This window comes from Caretta caretta, chromosome 1 (genome assembly GCF_965140235.1).
Source record: "Caretta caretta isolate rCarCar2 chromosome 1, rCarCar1.hap1, whole genome shotgun sequence".
Lineage (NCBI taxonomy): Eukaryota > Metazoa > Chordata > Testudines > Cheloniidae > Caretta > Caretta caretta.
Genome location: NC_134206.1, coordinates 223,340,172 through 223,352,745, shown reverse-complemented (window position 1 = coordinate 223,352,745; position 12,574 = coordinate 223,340,172). Strand labels below are relative to the sequence as shown.

General features: G+C 43.7%; 1 protein-coding gene across 1 annotated transcript in view; it reads left to right on the top strand.

Annotated features, from left to right (window-relative positions):
• LOC125623941 (uncharacterized) overlaps window positions 1-12,574 on the top strand; it is a 39,690-nt gene that overhangs the window by 2,372 nt on the left and 24,744 nt on the right. Inside the window, exons 3-5 of the mRNA XM_075125412.1 lie at window positions 160-938; window positions 1,788-1,912; window positions 2,514-2,518. Of these exons, the coding sequence (XP_074981513.1) occupies window positions 615-938; window positions 1,788-1,912; window positions 2,514-2,518 (454 nt within the window). The 5' untranslated portion in view covers window positions 160-614. The remainder of the gene's footprint in view (window positions 1-159; window positions 939-1,787; window positions 1,913-2,513; window positions 2,519-12,574) is intronic.

The window sequence follows — 12,574 nt, the reverse complement described above, 5'->3', positions numbered from 1 at the left end:
AGCATAAGCTTTCGTGAGCTACAGCTCCAAGTCTCTAAGGTGCCACAAGTACTCCTTTTCTTTTTGCGAATACAGATTAACACGGCTGCTACTCTGAAACCTGCTCTGATTCTGAATGTATCATTCCTTTTCTCAGTTTTGTTTCTTTCCTCCCTGAAGCCTGCAGGAAGCACCTCTTGCGAGTGAATTTCACTTGGACCAGTAAAGCCATCTAGATTTGTTTAAATAGTTCATCTCCAGAGTGTGATGTGCAAGCCTACAAATCATCAATCCACCACAAATGGTTTGCACAGCAGGAAATGGTCAGTGGAGCTGATCGTAACTGTGGGATGCTAAGGATGAATGTTTTTCACCAAGCATACAAGTGAGATTTAGAAGTGAGACAACTAGAGCATAGGCCCAAGCTGGAGTAACCTCACAAAGACAGACAGCAGACATGCAGCAGTGAGTAACTGCACCTGTGGGCCTTCAGTTACAGGCACTGCCAAACTGAGTGGTGCAATCTGAAGTAAAGATGGAGGAGCAAGCCATATTCAGCCATTGACCAGCAGCGGAAATAGAGCAAGCAGAAAACGCACCCACTCTATCCCTGTCTGGGACAGTTGACTCCCGTAATGAGAAGGAAGCCACCCTGCAACAGTACGGCATCAGCATGGAGAAGCACCACAAACACTTTAGACAGTTCTGCTGTCAGGAAGCAGAAGGACCCCAAAAGGTTTACAGCTGACTGTGAACTTTCCCATCTGTGGCTGCAGATGGAGATCCATACGAAGGAGCATATCATCGAGCTGCTGGTTCTTGAGCAATTCCTGACCATCTTGCCTGAGGGAATCCAGACATGGGTCCAGAGACTTCATCCAGAAACATGTGAGGAGGTTATTGCCCTGGTAGAGGATTTCCACCTAATTCATCAGGAGATTGGGAAATGTGGGCAAAAGGTAAGGATCACTGAATGTTAATTCAGAGGAGTGAAGAGGAGAGAGGTGAGATGATGGAGAGAGTAAGGGAGAGATTGTTAGTGAATGTGTAAAATAAAGAATTTTTGAACTCTAAACAATTCTGTTACCACCTGAGGTGAACCCACTAATTTTATTTTGTATTGGTTGAATACTCATGTCTAGAAGAGTTCTGACTACGACAGAATATTGCCAGCTTATTTACTTTCTTGAGCCTTCAGTTCTTGAGTCCCTGGCAGAGTGCTATCAGATGATAGCCATGGGCAGGGGAAGCCTAATTTTCTGTCAGGGAATGTGATAGTGGGTTGAAGAGGAATATGCTAGTGGTACTTTGAAAATGGTCTTGATTCTGGATGTAGCTCTGAGATGGTCCAAGCTTGAGCCCATGAAGAGCTGACCTGAGAGCGGAGAAAGTATACTATTTCCAAAGCAAAGAGAAGGAAAAAAGCTATCGAGGGAGAAGGTAAAGAGAGAAATAATCTGTCCCCCACATCTAATTTTATTTCAAGTGACTCTTAATGTGGTGACTTCTTTGCATCTGAATTTTTCTAAATCTCCATCTCTCTCCTTATTCTTCAACCTGACCCTCCCCCACTTCTGTCTCCTTCATTCTCTTTTCCCAACACATTTTTCCCTAACCTGTCCTGTCTCCCTTTTTATCCCCCATGCACACACTCCCTCCCCTCTTTTCCTTTCTTCTCTTCTTCCACTTCATCACAAAGAACCAAACCACAACCCTAATTAGATTGACCCTGTGCCTGTACAGCCTGTGACTGAGCAGCAGGATTGTCATTGACTATGCATATATTGAACGGGGTACACCTGTTTCAGATTCCAGTGACATTGGAAGATGTGGCTGTGTATTTCACTAAGGAGGAGTGCGGTCGTCTGGACAAAAGGCAGAGGGAGCTCTACAAGGATGTCATGCAGGAGACTTTGAAGACTGTTCTCTCTGGGTAAAGATTAATTTCCCCTCATTACTTAAAAGCTGTGTGGTCTCCCAAGAACTTGTTAAACTGTGGCTCACGGTTCTTCTCTTGGATTTCTAAGGGCTCGGTCCTTGTGGTCCCTAGAAACTTTGTGAGAGAGACAGTCACTGCCATGCAACCATTTTTTTTTTTTTTCCTGAATTGCCCTTTTAATCGGAGGAGGTGATCTGTAGTCACACCTCAGCCCCATCCTTGTGGTTTAGCTGTGGAGTACAATCATAGAAGTGCCCCGTCCACCCTCCGTGGGACTAATCCCCACTCTGAAGCTGCTTGACTTTGAGAAATCGGTAAGAGTATTAACATTTGCACTGCTCATGACTTACCTAGTCCTCCATGTGTGGATATCCTTGAGTCTCCAACAGGGAAACAAAACAACTTCAGTCTTCAGATACACATTTTACTTCCTCAGTGGGTTTCTGTGGACATAATCTCATCTGTTGGGATTCTGTAATCCCTGTCTCCATGAAAGAGCAGGTTGGGTTCACAGCTATGATACTTTATTTGTAATAAATGCTCAACAAATACATAACAAACCATGGTATTGCCTGGACTGTTTTCCCATGGGCAGGATTTGAGACTCCAAAACCTGATGTGAACTCTCAGATGGAACAAGAGGAAGAGCCTTGCATCCCAGATTGTCAGGATGCCAAAGAAAGGGAAATACCAAGAGAAGTTGGCACAGGTGAGAAATAAATTAAGCCATCTCAGAAACTATCAATGAGTGAATTAAAAAGCTGTGGTTTGAACAAAGCCATCGTGAGTTCTGTTTGCTGTCATGGCAGCTGCCACTTTTATTATGAATGAGATATTGTAGGATGGAAGAATGAAAGGGAACTGGCTGTGTTATGGGGCCTGTGCTTTAGAGACAACCTACAACAGAAGAGGGTCTCATGGGGGATAGAGCATGGGAGTGCACATCTCAGGTTAGGGAACAATACAGGATGGAAACCTAGTGGAGAAGCATGTTTTTTTGTTGTTTTCTGATCAGCAGGAGCTGGCAGCTGCTGCCTGTGTTTTTTGTACAGTACTGCAATGAGAATTCGGCCTATTCTCGTGGCAGATGTTAATCATGGCTTCCAAGCAAACCTTATTGATTTCTGGCAGTGGACATCCCCTTTCCCATGTTTTGAATTGAAAGCTGCCTTGCCTTAAGGTGACTGCCACTTTCCTACAGCATTTGGATATGGAAGTGAGATTAGCCTTAGTAAAGATGGCCGTCGTCTCTCATGGGTTATGAGTGGGACTGAAGCGAGGCTGCCCTCAGTGATGATGGCTCCCCCTTTCCACCCTCCTGGCATTCTAGAGTTTGAAAACTGTACAGGACCAAGGAGGGTGACTTGAGGGTGAGGTGCAGGAAAATGTGGAGAATGAAGATTTGAGGGGTGGGAGACTGAGGTGAAAGGAAGGAAATATATGGAGGGAGAATGTGACTAGCACAGTGGACTGGATGGGGCAGGGAAAGATGTGGGAAAGGAGACTGGATAGTGAAATAGAGAGGGATAGAATGGCAGCTTCCCCAGGGGTTAGGTCAGGATAAGTGGAGTTCCCCTCCACAGCCAGAGGTGTAATTTGTTTTTCTTTTGCCAAACAACAATAATGTAGTATTAATCTGGCTTAAAAAATCACAATTTTTTTAAAAAAATCTGAATCCTTGGAGATCTGACTCATAATTTTACAAGGTGTGGGGTTGGGAATACTATAGTAATAAGGGATAGAGCTGGTTTTAGCAGAATTTGGATTTTCCAAAGCAGGCCCCCCTTGCTGCACTGTCCCTACAGCGGGGAAGCATTCTCTCCCAGCCTTTTGCTTCAGCATTTGGTGTGCATAACCAGAGGGAGTACATGTGGCTTCTTGAATTAGCTACTTCATAAACCATGTGGCCTCAGAGGGTGCTGGAGCCATACTCCTAGGATTCAGAGTAGCAGCCGTCTTAATCTGTATTTTCCACTGAATGCATCCAATGAAGTGAGCTGTAGCTCACAAAAAGCTTATGCTCAAATAAATTTGTTAGTCTCTAAGGTGCCACAAGTACTCCTTTTCTTTATACTTCTAGGACACTCCTTTAGCTCTGTGATGGCATTTCATCTCCCAAGTATTGTGAAAAATCACACCAGATAAGCAACTTGAAGTTTGTCAGAGCAGCAGCAGTTATTCCTGGCCCATGCCAGGCTGGAGGGGGTGAGGGTTTGTGTGTACCTGTGTTTCCAGTGGGAAGGGAATAGAGACAAACTGCTCTCCTTGCCCTTGAGGTGCAATATCATGATCAGAATGCATGTTGACTTTCCAGCAAACTCTGCTGCTGAAGCTTTTCACGTTCAGAGACAGATCTGGATCAAAATTCTTGCTCTATGGCCCCCACATCACTAGAGGGTTGAGAGATGGTCTCCAAGGAATTGTTTATAACTTATATGGGTAAATATACAATGCTGCTGCATTTCAGAACATTTTTATGTTCCTTTCAGTATTTTCTCTTGGTTTTAATTTAAAACCACTTGTTTTTGTGCTTAATTCTTCTTAGTGTCTTTCCACTTTTCTATATCAAACTCCCCACATATTCCCTCCCTGTCTTAATCTGTTCTCTCCACACACACCCCACTTCTCTCTTCCCTCCATCATCTGGTCTTTCCTCTTATTGTTTCCTTTTGCCTCTGCCCCTTTTAAACCTTCCCCTGCCCATGATTTTCCCATTCACTTTTTTCCTATGCTTACCCACTGTTCACTCACCCCATCTGTGATTCACATATCTCATCTTCTGAGCACGGCAGATCGAGTCAAATCTACTGGAGTTCCTAGGTGCCAGGGGCAAGCACTGCTTTGAGGAGTGAGGTGGGGCTGCACTAGACTAATGTCTGGATTCCCCTTTCAATCCAGCAGGTGATAGGATCCAGAGCAGAACTGAGAAGGAGCATCCCGTAGAGGGTCCTGAAGATCTGGTGCTTGGCATTCTGTTAGTGAGGCACTCAGCAGAGCACTTTTCCCAGAGAGTGGTCTGCAGGAGGCAGCATAGGTTACAGTGTCAAAAAAAAAAAAAAGCCAATGGAGGATGAGAGAGAGACCCTGAATCCCCTTTCACTTTCCTTTGGGAGGACTCCCACTCTCCTTGTGCAGCAGAGACCTGAGAAAAGCAAGAGACCATGTACTTCTTATGCATATAAGGAAAACCTCAAGGAGCAGAGGGACCTGAAAAGCTCTGAGAACAGCAACCACATGTGAAGGAAATCCTGTAAGTACAGAGCTTGTGGGAAAAGCTTCAGGCTGAAGCAGGAGCTTGCAGCCCATGGGAGAGTCCACAGAAAGAAGACCCTCTATTAATGTCCTGCCTGCTATAAAAGCTTCAGTTGCCCATTTCACCAGTGTGGATTCTCTGGTGTCTTATAAGGTGTGAGACCTTACCACTGTCCTGGGTGTGGAAAAAGTTTCGGTCAACCTGCGCACCTGACTAGATAACAGAAAATGTACATGGGAGAGAGGCCCTTCCTCTGTCCTGAGTGTGGGAAGAGCTTCAGCTGGCTCTGCAATCTCCATATCCACCAGCAAAGCCACACAGGGGAGAGACCCTACCTCTGTCTGGAATGCGGAAAGAGCTTCCTTCACAAATCACATCTCACCACACACCACAGGACTCACAATGGGGAGAGACTCTACCCCTGTCCCCAGTGTGGGAAAAGCTTCAGCACCTAGTCCAATCTGACAAAGCACCATAGAAACTGCCACACGGGGGAAATACCCCATCTGTACCCTGCCTGGATGGAGGCATCGGTCATAAAAAAACCTCTTGTAAAAACAAGGATCCTGGATGTGAAGAATCCACTAAAGGTCAAGACCCTGGGACTGAAGTACCAGGCCCAGTGCCCACACAAGGAGAACTCCCCTGAGGCCCAGGAAACAAAGGCCTGGGCCCATGTTCAGACACTGGACATGGAGAACTCAGCTGAGGCCCAGGTTCAGACCTTTGGCACAGATGTTAAGAACTTAGCTCAAGCCCAGACCCCAGACGCAGAGAATTTAGCTGAGGTCCAGGCCCGTGTTCAGACACCGGACATGGAGAGCTTGGCTGAAGTCCAGACCCTGGGAATGGAGTACCAGGACATCAAGAACTCCCCTGAAGCCCAGGTTGTGGAAACAGAGGCCCAGACCCATGCTGAGATCCCAGACATGAAGAACTCTGCTGAGGCCCAAGCCTTGGGAATAGACTACCAGCCCCAGTTCCTAACCCAATCCATGGCCATGAAGAACCTCGATAGGGGCCAGGTCCTGGCCAAGGAGGACTGAGCTGAGACCCTGGTGGACCCAACTGATACTGTGATGGTAGAGCGCTGCACTATTGATTTTATCCTACTTGTGTATGTATGAGGCAGGAATACTCAGACCTCAGTGGTTTAGGAGCCAAATTAATGATCAATGTTACCTAGAAGAGCCACAGTAGTGTGAATTCATTGTTTCATTTACTGTATATAATATTCTCACAGCAAAATGACTGACCATGTATTCTACAATTGGCTAATAACATAGTAAAAGCTTCCTGATTGGGTAAGAATTAAATCACACATTATTTTAATATCATGTAGTGCAAAAAGCCACTTGCAGCTCCCAAGACTCAGTCTCTGTATCACTGATGTATAGCTTGTGAACAGGATGAGCAGAAAGCACAAATGCAGTGACTGAAACCAGTCTACTGCTCCTTGCTACTCCCCTGATGGAGAGAAACCCCTAAAGAATGTGGAGGGGCTTCACTTTATTCTTCTGAAGAATCTTAGTGACTAGTGTCTCATAGCACTGGCTGTTTCCTTGCCAGGCATTAAAGTATGAGTTTAACCCTCCCGTAGACCCATTCTGGTCTATCATCTTTGCACTTATTCTAGATCCTGGCTTGGCTCTCAGGCGTCTCCCCTTTGTTTTTATTAGAGTAGGTGCTAGTAGCATCTGCTATAGAAAAGACCCTGTGGATATTGACACAAGCTGGAAATAATTTTTATGGCAAGGTCCCTAGATTCTGGGACATCTGGAAATTCTGTAGTCATTTCATTTGGAATTATAAAATTGGAGGTGTTTATTGAAGTAGGTACAGAATTCAGTCAGTGCTGTACATTCATTTTTAAAATAAAATTGATTGTCCCTACCCTTTCAGCTTTGGATGCACTGCAGCATTTTCATATCTCATGTAAACTGTTAAAGCAGGGGGAAGCTGGAGACTTTTGGCAACTGAATAAGAAACTTTTTGCAATGGGTGTGGAGGGGGTAGTTCAGAATTGTGGGATAAGTATAGGAGCTGGGTATTCGTGCTAAAATCAAAAGCAGTGATAAAAATACAGTCCCCACCTCTGAACTCTCATTTCAAGCTGCCTGCAGACTCGAGAAGGCAATGCTATGTCAGTCTACACTCAATTTTAGTTTTTTCCACAACTCTGAGGGCTAGAAGCAGAGGGCCTGATCATCAGGTCCAATACAGCCTCTTTACTTGGCTGGTAGGTAGGGGCCAAAAAGCTGGTGCGTTTGGCCACTGGGAATATGCCCTTGCACAGGAGGCTTTATATAACTTCTGTTGTCTCCCTGCTTCCCTTATCTAACTATACTCTGCTATAACAGAACATCAGAACGATATTTTCTTTTTAAACAATGTAAGAAAAGATATTTGAGCCCAACTCTCCCTCAACGGGAGGGCAAGGAGTGAATTCAGCAGCCATGAAATGAGGCCCTTGCTACTGAAAACAAACTCCTTTTCATGCAGCATGATCCTTAAGTGGCATACCCAAACCCCAATAAAGCAATTGATTCACAAGCGCACTTTATCTCCCTTGTTGGCCACAAAAGAGACAGAAAAAGCACTGCACAGACAGATTGAGTTATCTACTTTAAGAAAATGCAACATTTTAATTCCCTACTTTTGAAGAAATTTAAGAACACTGAAGTGAGAACCATTATTAAAAAACAATTTTCTTTTAAAAGCAAGAAACAAACAAGTGTCAGAATCACTATGCAAACTGCAACCAGAGGCACAGTATAGAGCCATAAAATTCAGCTTTACACACTTACAATGGGACATGCTCAACTCATGAAAGATGGACTGTTGACAACATTCCATTGACATAAGCTTTTACTAAGGCCTTGTTTACACACAAGATTTAGTAAAGCTCATGCAAACCCATATTCTGCATTCTCATGTAGAAGTGGCTTAAATTTATTTAACTGAGGTCAGTAAAGAATGGACTTACTCTAAAGAAATAGGTTTGGGTGGACTCTCTTAAATCAATGTGCAGTCACAACCAACTTGTGTTTATAATTCAAAGATAACACATTTATGTTGCTAAGCACAATTGTAGGTATCTATGGACTAGATTCTGATGCCGTTACTCACACTGAGTAGCACCCGTGCGACCACGGCTGGGGCGAGGTGCTCCTCAACATGAGTAAGGGAGTCAAATCTAGCCCTATAAAATAAACATTGATAGGTGAAGAAGTGCCATTTTAACACACCTTTAAAAAAAGTAAATAAAAAGATGAAGGGCTAGATCCCACTTGGCATGTTCACAGGCCCATAAGGGCAAAGGGATTCTTTATCCCCATAGCCATTCAGATGGGGGTCTGACACAAAGGGGAATCCTTATACTCAGGAATGCTTCAGTCTAGTGTCAGTGCTGGTAATAACCTTTGCAACAGGGTGGTGAGGGGTACGACCAGACTGTTTTCTATACCCTCTTAGGGCCTGAGGCAACTCCTGCTGACTTCGAAGGGTGCTGGAAAACTGCCTTAAAGGTGGGACTGAGCCTGCTCTCCCTGCAAAGCTGTGCCTCTTTGCCTTGTGAGACTGACTCAGGGGCTGTGATTAAATGCCACCATCTAGACCCTAATTAACTAGATCAAAGAAATTTAAATACCTACTTAAACACTAACAAGCACCATATTTTCCATACAGGAAAATGTGGGATATTTAAAGAACAGATTAACTGTAACCATGGTAACATTTTAAAAACACAAACCAGAGCGCTATATTAAAACTAATGCAGGTTTATAAGCCTTTTCTCATGGAGAAGTCTTGGGGAGTAAGAAACAGCACCAAAATGTATAGCTTTATCAGAGAGGCCAGCCCATAGAGATGCTTAGTTAAGTGGTAATCTGTTCAAGTCACTTTATTTAAACCCACCTTAATTAAGGAAGCCTTAGTTAAGTGTGTCAAGGACAGCTCCATTCTGAGCCCCTTGCTCAGAGACATTTAAGAACCCTCAGTTAAATTCACCTCATTTAAGAGCACAAGTATCAAGGATGCTTTAGGAGTAGCAAGCTGAAATTAAGAGTGCACCAACAAGGTGCATTTTAAAGACATCTCAGACAAGGGCCACTTAAATACACCTCATACAGTTGGGGACACATTAGCTAAGAGCACCTCAGATAAGGGTGCTCTATTTAGCTGCATCTCCATGAAGAACATCTTTGTTAATAGAGGCTGCCTGGGTCAAATCCATCGTTGGTATTAAAACCACTTACTACAGTAAGCAAATGTGTGATTGATCTCCTATGTTCACTGACTGCATCTCAGTAAAGGATGCCTCAGAGATTAAGAGCAGGGTCAGGGCTATAGTACTTGAAAGGTCTTTCAACTGTAACTATACAATATAAAAGCCATGTTTGCCTCAGACAGGGTAAATCAGAATGACAGGTGCACATATAAACATTTTGTTTGCTATGTTTACAGTAAGGAGGATGGATCAGGCAGTTGTTGGAGCAGCAGGAAGCTGAGAGATTGGAGGTTGTGTGGTAGCAAGAATTTCAGAAGTAGATGACTGGGATGAAATCTGAGAGGAAAAAGGCCGGGCGTTTTCTGGGAGAAGATTACTGGGGTTAAGAAGAAGGGGGAAAGGCAAAGAGGCCATAGCAGCTGCCTGCTGTCCCAACAGAAGTCCCAAGCTGTACACATTTGAATTAATGAGATCATTGCCCGGGAGGAGGACATTCAGCTGTTTCTGAATCTCTTGCAGGACCTGTAGCTGACTTTGCTGATTCAGAAGCAGCATATCCATGTTGTCCCTCATTCTCCTCACTGTGTGAGGATAAGAGTATTAATTTCTACAATTTAAAGTGTTATGCATGGTACTTAAACCCTTTTTATACTTACATTCTTCAAGTACAAGTCTTGACTGGTCCATAGCTACTTGCTCTACGCCACCACTTTGTTGTTCCTCATGACATACTATAGAATTGGAATGAAAATAGTATGTTAAACACTTTAAGTGTAAAAAGAATGTAGACTAGTAAATCACACATTTACATTTAGCATGAATTAGGTGATAAGCATCATAAGGCAGAACTGTAAATACAGGATCACCTATATCCACAAGGATTAGCTCTGGGCACTAGTTCTCCAGTGCCTGGCTCCAGATCGAAGGAAGCATATTTCACTCATTTTACAAAAGTGACGGAGACTTCCAACAGTGCAAGCCAGCTGAATGTCAGGCCCTTTTTAAAACACACACACGCGTCCCCAGTATCATTTGGTAACCTATGTTAAGCTCATCAGAGCTAACCATCTATAATGATTTTTCAGATTTGACTGTAACCAACTAATCTTTAGCCCTGTGTACTCATTTTCTCTCAGCTATAGCGGTCCAGTGAAGTGGTTCCTTCCCCCTGCCCCCTTTGGGGGCAGGAGGGCCCACTGGTGGAAGGGTCCAACCAAGTGGCAAAAGCTAGATTTCCCAAAGTCTAGTAAACACATTTTTGGTTATTGTGATTCTTGAGCCACCTGTCTGATTTGAAGTGAATCAGACAGACAAAAATCTAACTCAGTACCAGACTGAATCTATGAATTCTGAGAGCAATATGCCTTCTTTTGGTGTCCTGGAACATGGGCCCCCTTGTTGCAACTGGGTGTCTTTTATACAACTACAGAGTAAGTATTACTATTCCATAATAAATGGAATCAATTTCTTTTTAAGTAGGATCAGTATTAAACTGATGTGATGTTCCTTTGTTACTATTTCTTCTTAATGACAAGATGCAAAGGGGAAGTGAGGTTGTGCCTTTTTGGAGAGGAGGACTTCTTTTGTATAAAAAGCTTTAATTTTTTTATCATTACAAATTTCAGGAATATGAAATTTTTAATCTTCACTGTTTATGTTGGGAGGGCTAGCTAGGTAATTCCATTATCTATGGATTAGGAGTTTCACATGCTTAGTTTAAGGGAAGTTAAATCCTTAGACAGAGCTTTGATATTATGGATGCATTTACTTAAGTGGCTCTCTGTTGGACATGTCTTAGATATACACAAAACCCAGAGAGTGTGGTAGGCCAGGCCAAGTGTTTAGAATCCAATGGAGGCCACAGGACTGTGTACGAGACTTCCTGTCCATTGGGAATAAAGCCAATACAGATTAACCTAAGCAATTAAGTTACCTGTTACACATTCACTGGATGTCTCTCCAACATGGACTTTCTGATGTTTAAGGAAGTTTGAGCTCAGACGGAAGCTCTTCCTGCATTCAGTACATTTGTAAGGTTTCTCTTCCGTGTGGATTTTCTGATGCTGGACAAGGGTTGAGCTGCAAGTGAAGCCTTTGCTACATACAGCACAAGCATACAATTTCTTTTTCATGTGGGTTTTACGGTGTGCAATTAGATTTGAGCTCCGACCAAAGCTTTTCTCACATTCTTTACATTTATAGGGTCTCTCTCCTGTATGAATTCTCTCATGTACCACAAGGTTTGCCTTCCTGCTGAAGCTTTTCCCACACTTGGTACATTCAAAGGGCTTTTCTCCTGTGTGAATTTTCATATGGTTTAAGAAGGTTGAGCGCCCCTTGAAGCTTTTCCCACATTCTGTACATATGTAGGGACTCTCTTCCCTGAGGGGTTTCTGTTGATTAAGGGTGACTTTTAGTTTCTTAGACCCTCTTGCTTGATGAGTGGATTTAGTGCATCTCTTCCTCTGCTGCCTTTCTGGCCTGGCTTTCCCCCAGCCAGGACTCTGGGCTTCAGATGGTTGCGATAACTCATCTTGCTCAAGATCTTCCTGATTAGGTTTCTCCTCCTCATTTTCACTCATAGTGCTATCGCTTGCTGGAATAAAAATGGGAGTTCCGACATGATTCATTCCCTGCCCTCGGGAGAAATAAAGCCTTGGACTGGTACTTGCAAAGCATCTCTCTCTAATTAGAGACTGTTCCTGAGGCCTTAAATCCAAAAATCAAATCCCACCAAACCCTTTCCCAAAGGGAAGGAGGAAGTGAGAAGAGGGGGACAAGAGGACAGAAGGAAAGAGGTGATGGAGAAGTGGGAGAAAGAGTGAGGGAAGACAAAGATGAATGTATGAGACTCTCTCCCCTCTCTTGAGAATTTCCACCTCTCAGAGCAGGGCAGATTAAGCCAAGCTCTTTGCCCACATAAATCCTGTTGCAAAGCAGGAAGAGAAAGGAATAGGCTCAAACAAATGACCCCTTCCAACTATCTCATTTTAACCACTTCTTCTCTCAGCCCACATGCCCTCTGCCCCTGCCCATTTAATAGAGAATGAGAGCACCTCCCTGCAGTTTGCCTGCTTTAAAAATGAGGTTTCCTCTCCTTCACACTAGGGACCTGAGCTTCCTTCTGATTTACAATCATGTATGTTTAAGAGAAAGCTTTCCTGAGTGAGACTAA